Source organism: Protopterus annectens, chromosome 9.part0 (genome assembly GCF_019279795.1).
Source record: "Protopterus annectens isolate FY-2018-M chromosome 9.part0, PAN1.0, whole genome shotgun sequence".
Taxonomy (NCBI): Eukaryota; Metazoa; Chordata; order Ceratodontiformes; family Protopteridae; genus Protopterus; species Protopterus annectens.
The window spans coordinates 629,913,630-629,938,714 of NC_056743.1; the positions used below are offsets into that span (position 1 = coordinate 629,913,630).

At 39.6% G+C, this 25,085-nt stretch overlaps 1 protein-coding gene across 1 annotated transcript in view; it reads right to left on the reverse strand.

Annotated features, from left to right (window-relative positions):
• Positions 1-2,743: 2,743 nt before the first annotated feature.
• Positions 2,744-25,085, reverse strand: part of NOTCH4 (notch receptor 4) — a 563,400-nt gene continuing 541,058 nt past the window's right edge. Inside the window, exons 32-33 of the mRNA XM_044083199.1 lie at positions 8,924-9,021; positions 2,744-6,615 (exon numbers count right to left, since the gene is read on the reverse strand). Coding sequence (XP_043939134.1) covers positions 5,176-6,615; positions 8,924-9,021 — 1,538 coding nt within the window. The 3' untranslated portion in view covers positions 2,744-5,175. The remainder of the gene's footprint in view (positions 6,616-8,923; positions 9,022-25,085) is intronic.

Here is a 25,085-nt window from a genome sequence, read left to right on the forward strand (position 1 = left end):
TTATTACGCTCATACTAAAATATGAAAGCATTCATGTCGCACTACCCACTGCTTACTTTAGGGGAAATCCCAAGTATAACTGGTGATAATGAAGAGTTCAGGTGGATAAAGGAAAAAGAAAAAAGTAGCAAATAAAGTTGCAAAAGTGTTAAAAGTCTACCAATACAAGGAAAACAAGGGTGTCAAAAGAAAAGGCAATGCAAGCTGACAGGCCATCCTTGCTACAAACCTGAGTGTCTCTCTCTAATATTCACCATTCACTTTTCAGGATTCCAGATTGTTGTTTTCTAGGAATTGCCAAAGTTTTTTGGCATACCAGGTTAAGTGACAAGGATGTGGCAGTTTAAGTCATCTCCATCTGCACTTGTAATAGCAGTTAAGTAATTGCCTGACAGCCTGCTAGAATCTACCTACAAGCTGAGTGTACATGTAAATATCATTCTACTGTCTGATGTATCAAATATGTTTAGTAACAGTGCAAGCATATCTCCAAAACACATCGAAACATATGTGTCAAATATGTTTAGTGACAGTGCAAGCATATCTCCAAAACAAACAGAAACATATGTGTCAAATACATTTAGTAACAGTGCAAGCATATCTCCAAAACAAACCAAAACATATGTGTCAAAAACATTTAGTAACAGTGCAAGCATATCTCCAAAACAAACTGAAACATATGTGTCAAATATGTTTAGTAACTGTGCAAGCATATTTCCAAAACAAACCAAAACATGTTGTTGTTGTTGTTGTTTGTCTTTCGGCTTTTTCCCGGTAAGGGGTCGCCACAGCGGAACTCCAGTCCGCTAATGATTGGCAGTAGATTTTTTACAAAATGCCGAGGTGCCAGCTCGACGCCCAACCTTCAATGAAGGCATGCCCATTTACGCACGCATGTCTTTTGAACACTACCCAACCGCGGGGAGGACATGCAGACTCCACACAGAAGGCACTCCCAAGCCAAGCTGAGAATCGAACAGGAGAACCTCTTGCTGTGAGGTAGCAACTCTACCACTGTACCACCATGGAATATTCTAAAACAAACAGAAACACGTGTTCTGGTAAAATCCAGCCAAGACCTTTTTCATAGGTTCATAGGTGGTTACTAGGCTAACGGCACAAGACCCTTTACAAACCAAGCCAATAGCACCCAGGATATGACAATATTATATCTTAATTCCCCAGATATGTGATGGGGTAGTATCAGGGTAGTGGGTCTTTGGGTATTGAAGCCCTGAGTCATTTTACAGACTGATTCTGTCCATAAGGCACATGAGCAATACCCCAGGACTGAATTTATGGTTCCACAACCTTTTATCCAAATTATTTTTGAAGAGAGTAAGAGACAGGCTTTGTTTTATGAAGATGGGTAGTTTATTCCATAGACAAGGTAGCCTTTGTGATATGAGTCTGTCTCTCCAGCAAGTTCTCATAATGTTTCTTGCAAATATGTAGCATTTTCATCAGGGCTGGATCAGAGAATACCTTGTAGGTCAGGCATAAGTCCCCTCTCAATAAACAATATGAAACGGAGTAAAGGAATAAGGCCTTTATTCAGTCCACATAAGACATATGTCTTATTCTTTGTATTTTTTTTTTTTTTTTTTGTGAGATACCTCTGGGACCACTCCAGTTGGTGTAAGTGCCTGGTTAGGTACTTGCAGAAGGGAGCATTGTACTCAGTTATGGGCCTGATGAGGGATATATGTATATGAGGGACAGAAGGATTTCTTCTCTACTGTAGCTATGTGGGGTCAGAGTTTAGGTTAGTATCTATCTGTGTTCCTAGGTCCCTCATCACTGGGCCTACTTTTAGGGATGTGCAATCAATATTATAATTTGCAGGGATATTTGATTTACAGAAGGGTATGATTATGCATTTTTTAGCATTTAGTCTCAGACAATGGTTTTGGCACCAGTCGTTTGTCATTTTTGGGCCTGTTTGTAGGATGTCAACATCATTTGGGGATTCAATGATTGCTCCCAGCTAACAGTCGTCAGCAAACTTGGCGAGCTAGACATTTTTTTCCTGAATACGTTTGGCACAGGTATAAAACGCATATTAAAAAGTGGCTCACGGTTGCAAACCCTAGATTCAGGTGAAGCTCTCTATCTGTGGGCTTAACATTAGCATCAGTATCTACATTTACATTTTTAAACTTCTGGTAGAAAAATAGGTATTTTAATCATGCACTAAGAATTTGTATGACAATGTTAGTGCTAATGACTGTTACTCATCAATGGTAGAAGTTTGTTTACAGAAACTCAGTGCCTTTAGTGTTATACTCATTTTTACATCATTTATATCCATATCAATATCAGAATTTGAGTGTACACCCTCTTCTAACTCTTCATTGTCCATGAAACGCTGGTTTTGGCATAGTTTCAGTGATATAGTCTCTTGTAATGCTTTATTCTTTTATTGTTTCATGAAGACCCTACTGATGAATATTTCAATATTTCCAGATGAATGCAGTTTCACTTTGAAATCCTCACTTAGGATGTACACTTGCATGCCGTAGGAAGTTTTGTCTGTGAGAAAGACCGCGGTCCTTCTCCAAGTTATGTGAATTGGGTTACAGTGCAAGTAACTAATATTCAATACATGAACAAAGGTATGTCAGAATGTTCTCTAACATATGAAATTATCAAGCAGTTACAAACTGAAGTGCATTTAAGGATGGCAGTTTCTACAACTTAGCACTCTTGAGGATCCAGTAAGTCCAGAAATGAAGACAACAAATGAAGCAGGACAGTTTTATTCTACTTTATGTCCTCCTGTTCTCAAACAAAATATTTTGTCAGTTGATTGATGCTTTCCACCACATATGTCAAGAACAACATTTTAGTTAGGATGTGAGGAAATACTTTCTTAAGGGTCACCCTCCCCAGTGCCCTGACATAAAAACTGAGAAAGCGTAGACATACATGTCATATTAGCTTGGATGTTATGGTGGTGTGAATGAAAAGTACCTGTCTTCCTTTCATGGAGGTGAGATTTCTTGATCAGCTGTACTCCCCAAAAGATGTCCTTGCCTTAGAATGACTTTTGAGTATTGTACTTCACACATTATAGTCTTTGGGGTGCAGTCTGTATATAAATGAGCCAGTATTTGGTTTCTTTTAGAGTCAAATGTCAGTTTAACTGCCTTGCGCATTTCCAGCAGACAGACATCTCTGGAGGTTTGTTTGCTCTTTGGTGCTCTTCTTTTACCAACTCTATAGGTATTACCAACAATGGAAACTTTTCTTTAAGTAGAAAGAGATATCAGGGAGGCAGAGATGTTGGGTAACCTACTTATATCTGACCGCAGTAAAAGCTACCACAGTGTTATAAATGCCAATAAACTGAAAATAGGAAAACAAGATGCTAAAGATAAATGGAACATTTCTACTTAGTAACCACACTGGGATGTAAACAACATACTCAGAATGTGGAAAAATTACTAACAGTGAGGCATCTTGTCATTTTATAAAGTGTGTTTCACTTAGACTAAGATCTGTCCCTCCAGTTCCTCCAGTTTACTTACATAGCACTCTGGCTTTAAGACTGATATAGGCCAGGGCCAGTTGAACCAGCCTTTGACAAATATCCTACTAAACCATTATTTCACTTCTGTAATGAAGATCCTGTTTATATAAAGAAGTCTCTCTATATCTGGTAGAAAGCATTTTAATATTAAAAATGCTGACAGCATTTTGTGCATGCTGGGCATTGTGATCTAAACTTCAGACTGCCTATGGGATGAGATAGATGGCTTCTAACACCACAGCATATTGACAAATATTCAGGAAAACCATTATTTCACTTCTGTAATGAAAATCCAGTTTGTAAAAACAATTAATGTAAAAAAAAAATGATGACAGCAGTTTATGCATTCTGGGTACTGTGATGTAAATGTCAAACCTCTCCATGGGAGGTGCCAGAAGGCTTATAACCCTATATCCAGTAACCAGAATAACTGAATGACTTCAGAAGTTGTTGTATACCAAAGAACAAAAAAGACAGTTATTATTTTATTTATTTTCGAGACAGATCCCACATATAGGTTATTGACAATTATAATTAGAGTGCACTACCATAGCTCTTAGGAAATGGCCAGGTAACATGGCATAAGGCATCCCAGATAATGCTGTACTATTCCGCAGGAGTAAATAGGCTGCTTGAATCATGGAAGGCTAGTTAATAAATGCTTATGCCACAATGTCTTCATCTAGAAAGAAATCATGCATATATAGTTTCCTGTATTAAAATTTAAATGATTGAAAATGAAATAAGAAAAAAATAAATAACACATTTTTTTTCATACCACCCAACAGAGGAAGGGGGAGGGGCACAAACTGACATATATCAATAGTGGGGCACAGAAGGGGAGATGCCACAGTCACACAGAATCTTATAACTTTAATTAGCCTTTCCATATTTTTAGATTTGAGCTTTTCATCTGTTTATGTTCTGAGATTTCTTTTGAAAGTCAGACTTTCTGTATACGAAGTGGGGGAGGTGGGTAATGGCAGTTTACACACATGGCAGCAACATGCCATGGACACAGTAAATATAGAAGGCCTGGGCTGTTTGAGTTGCGCTTTATGACACTTAATTTGTTGGCTCCAAATCTGATGTTTTTTGAATATTTGTTTTTTTATTGGAACTGAAGTCCCTTAGTTAAACAAATTCTTAAAAAAAGAATAAAATAAAAAGAGACAGAGAGCATGTTCCTTATCTCATGGGACTTGTATATGCTATCCATATACATATATGTGGGGGAGAGTGTCTGTATGTAAATTTTTGAGTAAATGTTATTGAGTCACAATATGCAAATCTTACTGATGGAAATAGTTGCTTTTGAAACATAAAAACAGAAACTGAACAAAATCTTAAGTTTAAGCGGCAAGTTGGGGTTAGCCAGGGAAATTAAGAGTTTATCTCCAAAATACTATATGTCCTTACTGTTCTGTGTTGTTTTATATCATCCTTCTAAAATGGGTAGATACATCCAAATACTTTTCATCTGCCTGAAGTGAACATCCAGAAAATCCTCAAAAGTAGCTACATGGCTGCATCATGGTTTCTTATAAATAATATAAAATGAAAGATAATTATATATATATATACATTTGATATAATATGCCCAAAGTCTTCTTTCTTCTTCATCGTTTTTGGCCATTTTATGATTACTTCACATCCACCTCTGATGGTATTGTTGTAGGGCTTATCATGTTGTCTGACCAATTAGACTTATTTGATGGGGGTGAACTAGACCACTGGTCAGGAGATTGGGGAGAGGGAGTGGGGAAAGGGTGACACAAGTGGTTGTGAGGTGTGGGGTTTGTACCAGGTGGGGATGGATAACTATGCTGAGAAGGTGGTGTTAAATACAAACTTCCATTGCTGTTTCCTATATGGTGGTCTCCAGCTGATGTTGAATATTTCCGTCCTGTCTCTGGATGCTGGATTACAGTTCTTTGTTCAGAGCAAGGACACTGATTCTCTGGGTCCACATTCTGGGTTGGTGGGCTGCTGGAGGTGAGGTTCTGCTTTTGAAACAGTTGACGTTCTTGTGACTGCATTTGATGATGGCAAGGAATCCATTCTCTAGACTGGCCAGTTTGTTGATGATGGTTTAGCAAATGTTGTGACTGCTGCATACAGGACTGCATCTGTGGAAGATGATTTACTTGTAGATTACTTCTTTTCTCTGAATTTTGGAACTCTAATGATTGCATGTTATGGTGTTGTATTATGTGCTGTTGTACAGAGGTTGTCTGCAGACCTTGTGTTGTTGGACTGAAAGATGGAATGTTAGCATAGGTGATGTTCACATTTGGCATAGAACAATGAGGGCTGCCAGGTGCTTGGCTTGTGTGCACTGTTCCCCTGTAGATATTACCATTTACAAAGTTGTGCATGGCAGGTTCCCTTACTCCACCAGGTCCCAGTGCAATCCAGTCACATGGACTATTGAGATGGCCAGAAGATGCTAGTCCCATTTGACCTGAAAAGGAGCTACTTCTATTTCCAAAGAATGGGAAAACAGTGCTGGGGGACACAGGTTCACAGGTCAGTCCATAACTATCATATCCATGGTGACTGGCTGAGTTCAAGTTGCTTGTACTGAAGTGAGCCCCAGATGCTGGGATGCTGAGCTGAGTTGGAGATGGTAAAGTAGGGCTCTGCATTGTTGGTGACATTGGCTGGCAAAGGTTGTTCAACTCAATTTGTTCAGGGATGCGAATTCTGGAGAGAGCATTCCCACAATGTCTTCCATTTCTGCCATCATCTGTAGGTGCAGGACAGGAATTTGTCATTGGACTCCGTAGGTCTTGCTTCCGCACTTTCTTTGGAAGACCGCTCATCTTTGGCTTGCCATGGTAGACATTGGAACCACATACAGCAGGAGATGTTGTTGGGCACCCAGACAGTGCACTAGTGCCCTGGCCCAAGCTGTAATCATCTAGCAGGCATATGATGTCATGATGCATGCGTTCCAGAGCAATATCACGGGGCAGACGTCCCATATGATCAGGGATTTCCCGGTTCACCATATGTTCTAGGAGAACTTTGGTGGTCTCATAGCTTCCTTCTCGAGCTGCCAGGAACAATGGTGTCTGATCCTGTAAAAGATGGAAACACCAACATTATAGCATATGAACTATAAGAAAGGAACTGGAAGACCTTTATGTAGAACCAGAGAAAATACTGCTTAAATTCCTTAGATCTACAAAAATATTTATTTATCTTTTTGTTCTTATGTGTCCTTAAAATGTGCTATTGTACTTGCATCATGTTACTATGACATGCTTTGTCATTTTAAGCATTAACTAAAGCAAGAAATAATAACAAAAATAGAAACACATTTTGTCTGGAAGTGCACAGTCTTGAACTCTGCATACATTCATTCATTCATTCATCCATTCTTTTGTTCTCCAGTAATCTCTTTAATCCAACACAGAGTGGTGGGAGAGTATACACACATACACACACACACACACACACACACACACACACACACACACACACACACACACACACACACACACACACACACACACACACACACACACACACACACACACACACACACACACACACACACACACACACACACACACACACACTCATGTGCACACATACCCCCTCTGCATGTTTTTGTGGGATACAAGAAGAAATCAAAGCATTTAAAGAAAAGTAACACAAACAAACATACAGGGAGGATGTGTAGACTCCAGATTCCAGACTGACGGTAACCCCACTGAGAACTAAACTGGATAACCAATGCAGTGAGATATCAAAGCTAGCCATTTCACAAGTTAATATTTCAGGCACATCATATATATATATATATATATATATATATATATATATATATATATATATATATTTATTTATTTGTTTATTTTTTTCAATACAAGGGAACCCAGTGTGGTATGATTTATTGCTCTGTAGTATATATGCTTTGAACAATGTGATAAAAATCTTACAAACCTACTCTCAGCAAATAAACTACTGGTATCCAGACAAAAACCCAACAATAAGCAGGGGATTCACTTTTCTCTAACACTGTGGGAAAAACCTGGAACCTACTTCCCTGTGAACTCACATCTCTTTCTTCAACTCCACTATTCAAAAAGAAACTCAAATTATACCTTACAACTCACTGGCTATGCCCATGTACTAACCCTGACTAACACCTCCTTCTTATACACATCTATGAATCTGATCAGTTAAGCTAATTTAAGACTGTATAAATTCCATCCTTCTTACAAACTATTATAGAATATTCTGATGTTTACCCAGCTTGGACTTTATGAATGTGTCACTGCCTTCTAAATATTTTTTCTTCTATTATTGTTTTGTCTTTTTTTTAATTTCTCTCTCATGATTACTAAGTTGCTATGTAAACAACTGTATTAGTCTGAAAGTGTACTGTATCTGAAATTGTAACTATCTGTTTTTGTGGAGCTTTTCTCCCCAGGCCTCTACTGAAAATGGACATATATCCAGTTAGACTAGCCCGGTCAACAAATGTAAAATAAATAAAATAATTACATACACTGTTTGGGCCCATACCATGCACTCCCAACATGCCGATATATCAGTTCAAAGCATATGCTAAGCATGGACAGGATCATTATACAAACAAGAAATGCAATAGGCCAAGCACCCCCAAGCATGCTGCTGGCTTATGCCATTTTTCCTTTTTCATTTTTATTAAGTAAAACATTTTAAGTGCTCCTGCATCTAGCTTTAATTAATGTGCTCTGTTATGCTATACAATGACAGCCAAATGCAAAACGCATCTGACCCTTGGGGCAAGATATGCATCTGCTGCTAGTTCTGTTTTTATATGGAGGCTGGATATAGTGTTGAAAAAACTAACTGCATACCATAACAGTTTATGATCAGTTTAGCTGGCTGAAGATGAACTGAATAAATCATGTTGCTGAATTCAGCAAAATAAAGGCAGTTTCCTGAATTCCACTTGTAGTTAAGGTAGAGGAAATATAGTGTCCAGAATAGTACTTATACTCTGTTAAGTTTAAATATCTTACCCTTTGTGTGCCTATAACTCTGGAATTGTTTTATAAAGGGTATGCGGGCACAGAGCTACTATAATGATGGCGTTGTTGATGGTGGTGGTGGGGGGGTGGTCAGGGTCTTATTTTTCCTCCTGTATATAACTCTTTTTCATATTACAAATGCCAGTAATAGAGTTCCAGTAGTCTGACTTAGATAAAGTGTCTTCTGTCTTATATAATTGGCCACCTCAGTTGTTATACTTCTTTGTGTAGTTATACGTGAATCTGTTCCACTTGCTTCCCTTGCTCAGTCATTTGCCAAAATGGCTTCCTTTTCTACCTATGTAGTTGTGTCATTCCCTTGTACTGCCCTGTAGTTGTTTAACCCCACTGTCTCACTTACCCTGCTGTCCTGCAGGTCCTTGCTGGCACCACTTCTCAGAAGGGTAAGGGCAGCATTATAGTTATTGACCGCTGCTGCCCAGTGCAATGCAGATTTACCTGAAAAGTAAAAAAAAGTAATTTACAATGATTTGCAAGAAATATTGTCTTCTGTACTGGCACTTTTTTCTTACTATTAAATGCACTGCTATGCCTATCAGACTACTATATTTATTATTTATTTATTGACATTTGATTACAGGGAAGTTTGACTGGGTAGGAGCCCATTTTCAGCAGTGGTCCGGGGAGAAAGCTTCAAACTTTTTATGAGCTCCCACTTTTAACATTTAAATTATTACAGCCATCAAAACTGAACTATCACCAGACAACAGAGGATTATGGGTAGCACTTTTCATTACACTGTTAAGTCCATGACAAATATGAACACTACTAAGTCGAGAATACTAACTTAGTCCTGTCTTCCCTTACCTGGACTCTTTGAACACATAAGTTATCTCTATCTCTTGTAAATCTAACCAAGAACATTTGAAAAACATTTCTTATACTTCTGTAGGTGGCAGCATACTTCAGAGGGTTACACTCAGTGAGTGAAATAGTATTTTGCAAATTGTACCCAAAAACATTTGAATTTCAGTTAAAGGATTGTTAAAAGCAAAGCAGTACGTGAACTTCCTTGTTAAGACAAATAGTACCTACCAGTGGCGGCTGGTGACTTCAAATTAAATGGGGGCTGCAGAAGACAGCTGAATGGTTGGGGCCAATGGGAATGGGTGGGGCCAACTAGAAAGGGGTGGAGCTATGCTCAAAACCACAACAACTGGAACTTTAAATACGCTGCCCTAGGTGCCAAACCATCATTACAAGAGTCCAATCAAGACAAAATGAAGTGAAGAAGAAAAAAATATTTCAATGCATTGGCTTCATAACAGCTTATTTAATATCTAGATGGAAACACAAAGCTTGTGAGGCATGAAAAAATAAATTACTTTTTAAATACATTACTGGAATGCCAGTCAAAATCAAGTATAAAAAAAAACATGCAGCACTCAAGTCAAACCACTTCTCCTTGCAGTGCAGTTCCAATTATAATTTATATTCAGCTTTATAAAATTACCAAGTAACATGCTGAAAGTAGCAATCTGTAATATCCCCACTTGTAAAAATGTTTCTTATCCAAAAAAGACCTGCTGCCTGACAATAACTATCTAGTTGTTTCATGGGGAAGACATGATCAAAGTAAAAAATGAATGGCAAACAAGAAACAAGCTCAAGATAAATTGCTTAAAGTATCACTGCACAAGTTATGGACCACACATAATAGATTTAGCATTCTGTTTAGTTTATGGGTAAAGCCTGCAAAGATGACTGCAAGTCTCCAACAAAATGTAATGAGCTTCTGAAATTACTGTAATCCTGTCCTTTATTACAAATACTGTCATATGCATTTCATTACCCAAGGCTTATACGTTATCTAGTTATGTAAATATTCTCTGCATGGCAACAAAAAAGGCTTTCAATATTGGTAATTCTTTAACAGTATGCTTATTAAAACTTACTTGCATCTTACAATCTCCGACAAGCTTACCTGATGGTCATTAAAGCATTGCTGCCTAAACACAGAGCAACAGGGCACTGTGACAGCATGCCTTTTCTGAATAATCTTATAGGTTCATAGGTTCATAGGTTCATACTAGGCTATCTGCCCTAGGGCATTTATAAGCCTAGCCAGAGTTGTGTGGCTTTCACCACCCCTTAGGTTGAAGAATACTATACCCATTAGTTTGCCATGCCTCTGTCCAGCAGTGATACAGAGATGATCCCCGGGGTAAACCTACGATCTCCCACCCACTGGTCAAGATTTCTCTTGAACAGAGCCAGCGAGGTGCTCTGTCTCACATGGACCGGGATTCTGTTCCACAGCATAGGGAATCTCTGGGTGATGAATCTGTCCCTCCAGCACGTCCTATTTATATCCGTGTTGAGGTTTAAGTCTCTTGCTCTTGTGGCTCTGGTGGATTTGGATTTTTTGAGGTGGAGCATGTCCATTAATTCCGGGTTGGACATGGCCTTGTATGTCAGGCACAGGTCACCTCTGAGCAGACGGTATGCGACTGAATAGAGTTGGAGTTTCTTCAGTCGGGCAGCATATGGCATATTTTTGAGCCCCTTTATCCTTTTGGTGAGGAACTTTTGGGGTCTTTCCAATTGCTGCAGGTGTCGGGTAAGATACATTCTGAATGGGGCATTGTACTCAATCATTGGTCTGATAAGTGAAGAGTACAGGGGAACAATGACTTCCCTTGATCTGGATGTGAATCCCTTCATAATCAGGTGGGCAATGTAGAAGGTCCTCCTAACCACTTTGGCAATGTGAGTGTCAAAAGAAAGGTTACTGTCAACTTGGGTCCCCAGGTCCCTGATAACCTCTTCTGTGCTTAATGGATTGCCACCTATGTGGTAACTTGGGGTTACCTTGTTTTACCAAAGGGTATGACTATACATTTTGGCGTTTAGCTTAAGGCCATGGCTCTGGCACCAGTTATCCGTTTCTATGAGACCTCTCTGAAGGATATCTGTGTTTGATGGATTTTCAACTATGGCCCAGTTTGCAGTCATCTGCAAACTTTGTCAGCCACAATCCTCCTATGTTTGCCTGCACTTCTGAAAAGTAGATGCCGAACAAGAGGGGGCCCAGGACTGAGCTCTGTGGGACACCGCTTGTGACCGGCTTGGAGTCTGACATGGCACCAGCAACTCTAACCCTGTGGGTTCTGTCCTTGAGCCAGTTTGCAACCCATCTTGTGACATATGGGTTTACATTTAAGCTGGTGAGCTTTTCTATAATACCCGAGTGGGGTATTGTGTCAAAAGCTTTTGCAAGGTCAAGGTAGGCTGTGTGAACTGCCTTACCCTCATCAATGGCCTTGGTGACTGTTTCAAAAAAGTCGACCAAGTTCAAGAGGCATGATCTGCCCTTGACAAAGCCGAATTGGGTAGGATCCAATGTCTGTAGGTCCCCTATGTCTTTATTTATGAGTTCCATTATGATCCTCTCCATAGCTTTGCAGACCAGGCTTGTTAAGCTTATGGGGCGGTAATTACCAGGGTTCGTAGAAGCACCGCCTTTGTGGAGTGGGACCACAGTTGCCGTACGCCACTCTTTGGGTACGTATCCTGTGGTAAGGCTAAGATTAAACAGCAGCCTTATGTGTGGGTTTAGTTCCTCATTGAGTTCGTGTAGCACACAGCCGGGGACACCATCCGGTCCCATTGAGGCTGTGTTTTTAGCTTTAGAGAGAGCAGCTCTCACCTGGGCATTTGAGATGATTGGGAGGCTACACTCTGCTGGGATAGAAATTTCTCCTTTTGGGGGGGAGAGAGGGGAGAAATTTTCACTGAACCTGTCTGCCAGTATGTTTGCAATGTCTGTGGGTTCAGTGATTTTTGTATCATTTTGGACTAATTCTGAGCATATCTGGGAGTTTCCACCCAGATTTCTAACATAGCTAAAGAAGGCCTTATGATTGTCTTTTGAGTCCTTGGCGATTTTTCTCTCAAAGTTGGCCTTGGATGATTTTATGAGTGATCGTAGTTTTTTACTAGTATTGATCAGAGATGTCTTCCCTTTTAGGGATTTTGCTCTATCTTGTAGTAGCTTTCTCCTCTTGTTGTAAAGTTTGTTTATGGCTGGGGTCCACCAGATCGGGTGCTTGCCTTTGGTGGAAAGGGTCTTGATTTTATTTGGGATTGCTTGATCCATGCAATCCTGGAGGTGCTCGTAGAAAGCATTTGTAAGGGATTCAGCAGCGTGGGTTGTGGTTTCCAATGGCTCAGGGGCCTTGAAGGATACCACACCAGTCTTAAGAAGTGTGAAGTTGGCTTTTGAGAAGTTCTTCACTGTGATCTTTTTTGCTGGGGGTGGGGGCGGGATGTGGATCTCCAGTGAGATTAGTTTATGGTCTGATCTCACCAATGAGGGATATACTTCCGGTGTCGAGCATTTTGTCCCCATGTTTGTGATGATCAGGTCTAGTATATTTTCACCTCTTGTGGGAATGGTGACAAGTTGTTCCATAGCATTTGAGTTTATGAACTCCAGGAATCTTTGGGCTAGGGTATTGGGGCTTGAGTAATGTTCCCAGTCTATGTTTGGGTAGTTGAAGTCACCCAATATGATGGTGTTTGGAGAGACATTTATACTCTCCAGTGTCTTCAGGAAGGCTGTGTGGGGTTCCTGAGTTTGAGAGGGTGGCCTGTAACATGCTACAAACTGTAGAGCAGTTTTGCCTATGGTTAATTGCACCTGAATGGTCTCTGATGCTTCGTGAGTTGCCACCAGCCTGGAGGTGTGGGTATCCTTGATGAATATGGATACACCCCCTCCTTTTGTGGTATGGTCCGGGTTTTGGGGCCGGAACGCATGATATGAGGTAAAACCTGATAGTGCCGGGGTGCTCTCAGGAGCCTTGAACCAGGTTTCAGTCACAGCACAGATCTTGAGATTTAGACTTCTGGCATTGAGCAGCATTACCCTTAGTTTTTTTCCATTATTGTTTTCTAGGGCGGTGGGTTTAGAATTTGAGCCTTGTCTAAAAAAGGCACTATGGAGGTGGCAAGAGCCTTTGCCAATATCCGGAAACCCAGGGGTGACAGGTGTAAGCCGTCCCTTGCGAAGCAGCGTGGCTTGTCAAGCATGTCATTCCAGGCAGACAGACATTGGATCCGCTTAGAATGACACCAGAAATTAAGCCAATTATTAAAACTGATCATTTTGTCTCTGTATTGTGGCATCATTCTTGGTGAAGGTAGGATACTGCTCAGGGTCAAGGTCATACCAGCGTGGGCTACATAATCTGAGAGCTCCTTTATGTCTCTTTTCATGTAGTCCAGGGAGGTACGTCTCAGGTCATTCACACCGGCATGGACAATGACTGAGTCATACTTGTACTTGCTGTGGAGTGACCTGAGTGCTTGTGTTATGTGGTGGATTCTAGCGCCCGACAGGCAGCTTACTGTGACCCTCTCCTTGTTCAGTCTGGTGAGTGGGACGTCAGTGTGTCTGACTATGGAGTCACCTATGACAAGTGTGTCTGGCATTGTGTTTGGCCTTAAGGGCTGTGACTGATTTGCACACTGACTTTGTGATCTATCTGTTGCTTGTGTTATGTCATGAGGTGGCAGTTGTTTGGGTGTCTGCTTTGGAGGCCTCTGCTGTTTTGGTAGATTTTTGATCAGTGCCTCCGAGTATGTCTTTGTGTGTTTATGTGTTTGATTTGTAGTTGTGATAGTTCTATGTGAGACTGGGTTTATGGTGTGTGTGGTTACCTTCTCCTCCTGTCTGGTTTTGCCAGTCCTGAGTTGAGAGAGCTCAGCCTTCAGTTTGGCTATATAGTTGCATCTCTTGCATGTATTTGTGTTTTGTCGGAGGAGGAGAGGGTTGTCTGTGTACATGAGGCAATTGTAACATTGCCTCAATATTCCCAGATTCACCAGCTGAGCAGGAGAGGACGCTAGCAACTGACCCTTTGACATGCTAGAAGAAATGAAAAAGTTTGCTGTGTAACTGAGTCAGAAAGGACCTATAGGGAAGTGGGTACTCAAGGGGGTTTTAAGCTAGTGAAGTACTTTGTATAATATAGAAGTGCTTTAACTGACTAAAAATGCTTTAGGAACAAGTGCTGAGCTTTACAGATAGAGAATAGACTGTTTAGATTACAAGTAGAGCAGTTCTAAGGGAAAAATGAAGAGCAGACTTTACGGAGCCAGAAATAGTTTAACCTTGTTTAACCGGCGCTGCCCGATGGTGCTCTAGTGGCAACTCCGCGCTAAATGCAGAAAAGGCAATAAATCAGTAGTACAGGCTAGCACACTTTAGTGGGCAGCCAAACAATTAAATTAAACAGCAAACAAACATTTTTCGACTTGAATTAGACTAATTTCGACTAAAATGTACTTTTAAGTGCAGATAATAAAAAATGCAGTAAATAACTATGAAAACAGTTAAAGCTTGCTCTAGGTAAGCAGTAGAAGGTAAAAAAATCTTCTTCTTCTTTCGGCTTTTTCCTGGTTAGGGGTTGCCACAGCAGATCACCTGTCTGCTCATGATTGGCAGTGGAGTTTTACGGTGTCAAGTTGCCAGCCCGGTGCCCAACCTTCCACAGAAGGCACACAAACACACACACTCACTCTCACCTAGGGCGAATTTAGAGTGTCCAATCCACCTACAGCACATTCTTCCCTGAAGGGACAAAATCATTTTATGATGAAGTACATCCTAAGGAGGAAATACAAAAGTATGTCCAACAAAAGACAAGATATGAAACAGAAGGAGATTCTGCTTCTTGTTCTGGTAATAAAGACCACAGAGTGACTGTACCTGTGAAACCTTTTCAATGGAAAAAGTTGGAGAGAAGGAAGGGAGCACAAGAGCTGACTAAAATAATCAAGACTATACTGGAAATGAAGCAGAGACAGGATTTCGAAGATAAACAGCAATAAAACCAGCAACTTAACATGGGATTACAATGCAATAATTATTTTTGTGAAATATAACAGAACAAGAAAATCTGGAAATATTGGACTTTTTCAGACTCTGTTGGACTTGTGGGGGACTCGAAAGCATATGCCCTACTTCATGTCATTAACGTATGGAAACGTGTTTTGGGGAGGGGAAGAGGAGGGAGAAAGTTAACATAAGTAAAGATGTTCTTCCTTAAATAGTAACAATTGTGTGTGATTTTTAAAGTTTTTTTAGCATAAATCAACAGTATAAAAATATGACAGAAAACCAGAACATTCTGCAAAATCAAGGACAGATGAAAATCCACTGTACTTGTGTCCCCCTTGGATGGGGGAATACTCTGCACACTTACACTGCATAACTGCTCCTTGCCTTGGTTGGACACATCAAGAGTCACTACATAGGGGAGTGGGGTGCAAAAAGTATGTCACAATTTGAAATGTTTCTGGCTGACGGTGATGGCTCTGACACTCATACCTCTCAACCTCAGAGCAAGAAATCTGGACAAAGCCATACACAGAAGTGGGACATGGGCCCAAAAATAAGGACAATTTTTAAATATTGCTCTTATAAACTTAGAAAGATAATAGAATAGTAGTAGGTCTTGCATTAGTATGAATTTTCTGAAGGGTATGAAATCTGAAACTCAAATGTCTGCCATTATTTTCTAATTTCGGTCTTTAATGATTTGCCACTAATTTGACAGAAAAACACAATTTTATGAAAAACGGACCAAAAATGTGATGCAAAAATATAAAATTGCCACACAATACAGCTGGGAACCTGTCAAAGAAGGGACACCTTTTTAATATTAGTACTGTTAACTCGAGCAGCTGACAAAATTAGAGAATCTACATGCATTTCTGAAATAAAAGTAATCTATAACTCTGATCATTACAGTTATTCATAACTGTAAATCCTCCACGTTTTCTTCCAGAATTGCTATTTTACGTAGGGATTATTAGGGGGAGAGCAACATTTTGAGCCAAAATTGGGGACAGTTGAGAGGTTTGGATATTCCTAATTCTATAAAGCAATTTATTTGCACGTACCTTTCAACCTCTTAATGCAGGAAATCTGGACAAGGCCAAATATATTGGGGGAACATACAAACAGTACTAAAAATTGCTCTTGCATAAACTTGACAGCTGATGGAATAACAGACAGTTGATAGAATAACAGGTCTTATTTTAGCATGCATTTTCTGAAGGTTACATCTGAAACTTAATGTCTGTCATTATTTAGTGACTTCATTCCTAAATGATTTGCGAGAAAACCACACATTTTATGAGGAACAAACCAAAAATAAGAAGCAAAAATCTATTCATTCTGCAGAAATCTGGACAGTTGAGAGGTATAGTTTATCCAGGAATCTGTCTTGAGTTTGCTGCCCTTCCCCCCTCACAAAATCATGGTCGAATGGAGCCTCTCCCCTGCAAACATTCCAATGCCCCATTCCTTGGTTATTTCGGTCCATTTATCATAAACACTAATGTGCATACTGCTTTACTTCAGCAATGATATGGATTTTATTTGAAAGTTTTATTTTGCATTTTACAGTACAAACACTAATAAATATCTGCTAAACAAAGCAATGCAATCTCACAATGAAAATAGACTTGGCATTAAAACTTCTCTGCCCTTGAAACTCGCATTCATTGAAACAGCACTGAAACCCATATTCAAAGAAAATACATTTTGCCAGTGACAAATAAAGACTAACTTTGTTTTCAAATCATAGGCCCCTTGCACATGAAACATACACTTGCTCTTTGATACACCTTCCTGATTGTATTAAATTACATTCCTTGTACAATACAGTACAGTTGTTAGATGTCGTTTTAAATTTATTGTTTTGAACATTCTTCCAGAAAACAATGAAACAAAATGCATGCACCAATAATGACAAAACTGCCCAATTCAGAACATTTCCATCATAAAAGTCTACTCAGACTTCTACAGCCCACCAATATCAGTAAATATGCACACTCTCTGAAGTAGTAAAAGTCATCTAAATAATTCTACATTAAAGAAATCTGTAACTAATGAAGAGGCTGCTGCTAGCAAACAACATCATATTTCATTGTTTCATCTACAAATAAAGTGCCTGTTGCCCTTGAGGAATAAATTGGTTATGTTGCATTAAAAATGATAAGCTAGTAATATTGAAATAGGGAATGGATGGCAAACTGATAGGTTGATAGTTACTAGGTATCTTCGCCAAAAAGTACTGCAGCATCCACCCCCCTTTACAACACAGTGAAGTATCAGCAATGCATCTACCTACTGTGGGAGTAGAACCTACAGCCTTCTGCATCAAAAGCAAGTACACTACCTGTTGTGCTATTAACAATACAAGCAGACTCAGCATAAACAGCACTAATCTTTTGTTCCCCTGCAGTTCTCAGCTCCTTGTAAAATCTATTCGACACTCAGCTGTATCTCTGAACTTTGCAGCACAAGAAATCTGTAAAAAGCCAACATTTATTGGGGGTGGGGGGTGGGAGACAAAAGCCCAAAAATCAGGGACACATTTTAAACATTGCCATTGCTTGTATAATGTTGGAAAGTTGCCAGAATAAAATGCAGTGTTACCACCAGACATATCACTCTGTGCAAAACAGTCAGAGCAACATACCACTATGCCAAATCAACTGTTTTGTGAAAAAGAAGAAGACTGAAACTTAAATGGCTACCATTTAGTGAATTCAGTTCTCACCATAGCTCTCAACCTTAGCAAAAAAAACCTGGACAAAGCCAATAATGGGGGAATACAGTCCAGAAAAGAGGGACAAATTTCAAATATCCATCTTATAAACTTAGAAAATTGCTAGAATAAAAGGTTTTGTGTTACCATGTACTTTCTGAAGAATATGAAGCCTGAAATTCAAATGCATGTTATTTCTATTTAACATTTGTTAACCAGGAAAGTCCGACTTGGAACAAAACCCAATTTTCAGCACAGGCCCAGGGAGAAACACTCCAGACACATGTCTTTGTAAGATGAGAGGACATGCCGACTCCACACAGAAGGTATCCCAGCCAAGACTTAAACCAAAGAAGCTGTAGGTGTCAGACAACAATGTTACCACTGCACCACTGACTGTGTAAAGAAACAAAAATACAGAAACCACAGATTTTAAGAGGAACAGAACAGAACAAATATGAGGCAAAAAGCTGTACTAAGATGGGAGGACATGCAGATTCCACACAGAAAGCACCCCAGCCAAGAATCAAACCAGAGAAGCTGTAATTATCCGGCAACAATGCTATCCCTGCACCACTGACTTGACTAAAAAAGAATATAGAAACCACAGATTTTATGAGGAACAGAACAGATCAAATATGAGGCAAAAATCTGTACTAAGATGGGAAGATATGCATATTCCACACAGAAAGCACCCCAGCCAAGAATCAAACAAGAGAAGCTGTAACTATCAAGCAACAATACTACCCCTGCACCACTGACTGACTAACAAAAATATAGAAACCACAGATTTTATGAGGAACAGAACAGATCAAATATGAGGCAAACATCTGCAATTTTTTTACAAATGGTGGTGGATAGGGAATTCAGGCCCTTGCCACCTGAATACAAGGTACAGAGTTCATGCCTGAGGTATTCCCTACCACACCACCATGAGTTCTCTCTAGCCACCACACACACACACACACACACACACACACACACACACACACACACACACACACACACACACACACACACGCACAACACTAGAAGCTCACCTTCACAAATCTGCCCTGTAGTAATCCTCTCTGCCGATGAGCAAGTGCTCATGATTAAATCTGCCCTGTAATCCTCTCTGCCGCCGAGATGAGCATTGAGCCCTGTATTCCTCTCTGCCAATTGGTCTGGGGCACCTTACCTTAGATATTCATTGAGCGATTGGTCCAGCCTGCTGCAGTCTGGAGTGCCTCCAGTCTGTGACATCACCACTGCACAGACTGCTGGGCATCTCAGGGCAGAGATGCCTTTCCCCTTATCTAGACTGCTGAGAGCGTGCGCGCATGCACAGAGTAATTATGGGAATGTGTTGTTTGTTTTTATGTCTCTTTACTTATTTTTTTGTTTGTTTTCTAGGTGGGAGGGCTGCAGTCCTGCAGTCCTATAGCATGAGCCGCCCCTATACTACTCATATTACTCATTAATTCTACTATTTTGGCTGGATTGTGTAACCCTATGCTATCACTAGCAATCAAAAATGGACCCAATTTGGCTACAGAGCAATTAACAAATGTTTGCTTTACAAATATTGGGCTGTTCAACACAGGTTTGGTGAAGAAACAACATGGGGTAGGCACTGTCATCTTCTTTCAGCTTTTCCCAGTTAGGAGTCGCCACAGCGGAACTCTAGTCCACTAATGATTGGCAATAGATTTTTACAGTACTAAGGTGCCAGCTTGACACCCAACCTTCAACAAAGGCACACCCATTCTACACATGTTTTTCAAACACCACTTGACCGCACGGAGGACATGCAGACTCCACACAGAAGGCACTCCAGCCAAGAATCAAACTGGAGAACCACTTGCTGTGAGGCAACAACGCTACTGCTACACCACCGCAGCTATGTCAGGCACTCTCATCAATACCTCAGAACTACTACTAGTTACAGGTAGGTTCAGTAACTGTAACTTTATGATCGTCTTTATTGACTATGTTGTTCTTTACTTGACAGACAAGACAAAAATACAAAAAGTTAGAAATTAATATGCTGATGTTGTATATCACGTATAGGAGAGTGCATCAGGGAACTGATATGATAAGAGTTGTGATCTAGAAAAGGAAGGGATGTTTTCAAAAGGGACTGAAAAATAGAAAGGTTGAAATGAAAGGGGGAATTACTGTGGGCACATAGGGTAGGGTAAAGAGTGGATTGGTTAATCTCATTTTAAACCCCAATTTCTTTTCAGTCAAATCCATCCAATGAAATAGACAAATAGAGAAAACACAAACTCAATACAAAAGTAAATCCCACTGTGCCCCCCCCCCCCATTAAAACTAATTGCACTGCAGATGAACCTTGGCTTATTACTGGTCAATGAAGTCACTGATGGGGCTTCATCAAATCTTTTTTGCAGAACATTTCAAATTGATTGGTATTTCCAAGAAACCATCTTCCTTCTTTGCAAGGAGCTGGGCCACCTTTGAACTACATATGTCAAACAGTTTGGCTGCTGCATCTCAGAGAAAGTGCAATTTTTTGTCATAAACAGTTTTATTGAATCTCATAAACAACACTAAATACAATAAATAGCTTCCTTAACTTCCACTGTTATTTGAAGTTTTGCCTCAAAACAGTTATCACATTTCTGAGTATTTAATTCGGTATCCCAACATAGAATGACTTAAACATAACCTTGCCTTTACAACTGACATTAAATTTCAGGACAGTTGAGATACTTTTGTCTTCTGTATAAAAATATTAGTTGACTTGTTGCCTGCTTAAATGCCTAGCATATATTTAACTGGGAGTGAAAATGTACCATGTGTTTCCCTAAATTATCTATATACAAGTCTGCTGCATCATGTAGAGATACGGAGCCTGAACACATCCTGATAACCTGGATCCAATTAATGGCCCCAGCACTAGAGAAACTAGTTAGTGACACATGGTAATGACCAGCTGTAGGAAGTACTCAAAGGGGGAAGGTGAGGTATTGTATCTCCTTCAATTACAGGACTCCGTTAATGCAAGCCCACATATTGGCATGCATGTACTGTAGCTGAACATTGCAGCTGTATAGAATCATGTACTCACACTGGGTCTAGAATAGCAGACATTGCACATCACCTGCTGAGTAACAGAGAGACAGCTGTTAGAAGCATACAAAAAAATCTTCTACACAATCTGACAAATAAGGGCCTAATTCTCCTGCTCTTGTCTCCTTCTCATGCTGAACTGCAGCACTGATGGTTGTAAGCAATGAATTAGTCAACAGAGGACATATGTTTGATGGTCACAGGTGTGTAGGGTCAAAACAAATGATAAAAATAATAAATTAATTCTATGCAGTTCCTTTATTTGAGTACAGCTTGAACATGTGCAATCATAGTGAAGAGTTGCATGTTTTCTTGTCAGTAGTATTTTCTTTAAGAGCTATGCACTCTCTGGTGGCCTACTGGTTAAGGTATTTGCCTTCCAAACACAGGATGCAGGGTTTGAATCTCACAAAGGATAATTGGCTAGGCTTGAAATGGCTCGTAAGGGCAGTTAGCTTAGTACTAACCTATAAAGCTGTGTAAGATCTTTAAGGTTGACAATTCTTAAGGTTACTTTAGGAGAGATAAGTAATCTCTCCATCATTGTATTTGGCCAATTTCATTATGGCTACAGTAGGCTTAACATAAGTATGCATTTACTTTAGGTTTATGATGCCATGAGATCTCAGAGTGTGTTTTTTCCAGTCAATGTTGATCACCTTGAGAGTTAGTCATGGACTGTTGTATAATTCTTCTATATTGGTTGAGGTAGGTGGAATGCTGACAATATGGGGCAGGGGGTTGTCTCAGGGAAACCTTTGGCAACAAGAGGATGTGAAATCAGTAGGAAGTTTCAGGTAAGAATATGGGAGTTAAAGGTTAATGGTACTGGGCTGGCTAGTCAGGAGAGAGAAAGAGCAGAGCTGGGCTGGACAGAAAGGAGCAACAGTATACCACAAATAAGGATATTATGAAGAAAACAGAGCAATGATGAACATTCACAAAGGCCGTCAGAAGAGAACAGGGCAAGTGAGGCAGGTCCATTCCAGGTACACATTGACATTCTCCTGCTTTAGGGGAATGTTTCATGAATTGTATAGAACTGTGGTATACAATTTCTGTTGTGTACCAGTCCTACATATTGTATTCTGTGTTCATGATTATTGTTTGTATTCATGATTAAACAAAGAATATTTAGAATTATTTTTTTTTATATCCAGTGATTTCATGCATATTTGTATGGTCTTTTTTTACTACACATACAGACCACAGACTGGTGATTATGGAAGATCACTAAACAGAAACTTGTACCACAAATGGGTTTACCTCAAGTTAAGCATTGGCCAGTGCTGCTGACACCATAAAGTTGCTTACAAACATGAATAGTATCATGCTAATGCCACTGTATTAAGTAGGTTACCTGTTCCAGGAAAGCCTACAGACTTGAACATACCTGACCAAGAACTGACGTTTGATGTCATGGGGAGGGCACCATGCATAATGAGAAAATCTAACATAGAAATGACAAGGGTGCAACACTGCCACAGTTGCATCAGTATATTTTAAACTTTTCGCCTAAAATAACTTTACCACTTTATAAGCCATACTATTCTAGAAGATTAACATATAAGCAATGCCTTTGTACTGTGGAAGCCTGGAGCTGTAATCCCTCTGCAAGATTCTAGAATAATGAAAGTGTTGCATCAGGCTCATCCCAGAATGCCTCTATGAAAGGTTAGCCAGAATGTTTATTTAGTGTCCTGGCCTTGATCGGGATGCAGAAACATAAGTAAAGATGCATTATGACTGACAAGCAAACATGAATCACCACAAACTTCAGTTTAATACTCACACAGGATTGACTGACAAACCATAGTCTAGCCTATATGCAGACAATGTTGGTCCATTCCTCAGAAAAATGTTTCTAGTATCGAGACATGCTCTTCCAAGTAGGAAGCTGTGTATGTGATGTACACTAGTATTTAGATGCAACCATTAAAACTAAGAGAGTTTTAACATTCATGGTATTCTAGAAATGCTAGTGTCTGGTAAATGATTTTGCTTCACTAGCATGGAGTTTCTAAACTTTACGAACATAAATTAAATTTGTCATGTATCTACTGCATTAGGCCCAGCTTCAATAAGGTCTGGTGGACAGGACTGCAGAAACTGAAGGAATTGATGAAAAAAATTAAAGAAGAAGCTGAAGGCACAAGGCTATCACTGTTCTTGTTCAGTCAGAGAATTATCTCTCAGGTGCTGACAGGTATATGACCTACTGATTATCCAATTTTTTAACAGCAGCTTCTCTTCTAGATTCAACTAAAAACTGTACCAGAGCAGGTCTTCATTTAGGATTCCCCTATCCCTTTCTCTTTGCCTATACTCTGATATCAGTTTCTGGTAGGGAAGACCGTCTTTAGCCTGCACTACACATATTTTCTTGGCCTCATCTCATTTTATTACTTTTCACACTCTAGTTAACTTGCTCCAAGTACCTTGTTCCTTTGCCAGTTTTCTCCAGCAGATTCCAGCCCCTCTTGCCTATTCTCTGTATCTCTATTTGCAGTCATCCCTATCCACAAAATCTCCTTTCTCCATTCTCGTGTTTTTAGAATACTTTTTGCTATTTTATGAATATAATATTCTGTATGGCTGTTGTTGCTCTCCTTAAGAATCTGCATCCAAAATTCCACCCTCTTCTTATTTTTTTAATCCCCCCATCCTCTGCTTTATCATCTTCCTTTTTTCAGTTTGAACTGTAACTTTCTGCTTGTGTTACATACAGTGCCGTCCTTCTGCACTAACGAGTACAGAAGTTCCCCTGATGCCCAGGCCAAACTTCCCTTAGTAGTATAACTACCACTTCAAGTCCCCACTGAGTGGGACTGACCTGGTCAACAAAGGATAAGTAAGTAAAGAAAGAAAGAAGTATGAACCTCAATTGTGTAGCTCTAAAATATCCATTCCAATCAGGTAATCCATAATAACCTTGTTCTACTGGAAGGATCAGCTTATCCCACTTAACCCTTATCCTCTTTCCCTCCCAGATAAATTCCTTCAACTCGTTATTAATTATTGTCCACAACTTCCCCTCTGGTTGATAAAAATATGCCTGACCTGTATATAAAACTAAAGTGCCTAAAAGCATTTCCACTGCTTGTATCTTGCAGTCCATATCCTTAAAGTAGAGCTTCTAGTTTCTCAGTTTTTGTATCACCTTTTGTTGAGTGACTTCCCACATATCCTTAGCTGCCATAACAGACGCGTTTTTAATCTATAGTCCTAAATACTTCATCTTATCATGCTCCCATAAATATTGGTATTTCTGAACCAATTCATGTTCAATGAAAAAGTGCTTCACTTCTTTTCTGTCAGACTCTGGGTGCTTTATGTATTTCAAACATTTTTTCTTGGAGAAGCTATAGTTAGCACCATTTGCTCCAGCAAGAAAAGACCAGGAGAAATGAGAGTATTACATTCTTTACTCATATAAAAAACAATGGGAATAGTTCTTCTTATCTGCACCCAGGCTGATTCCATCATTTTACCCTCAAGGATAGTGTTAACTGAATTTTATGCCATATGAATGTAAAATATCACAACTATAAGTTAGCTTTAATTCTGACTGTAACGGAAATGCACTTAGAAATGCATTGTTTTTAAACACATTGTGATTTCCTGGTTGCGCAAGTTGAAACTAATGTGTACGTGATAAAAGGCCCTATTAATGCAAATTCTGTTGGGTAGTTTTTTTTTTCATTGCACATGCAAAACATTCACATGTAAGAGATCATAGCTGCTCAAAGGAAGTGTTTCCATAACAACTTTTGCATCAGTGTGTTATTCACTCCTCTCAAAACTCTACTTCCAGTGTAGTTTATTTCTGGGACCTGTTTCCATCAAATACGTCCTGTC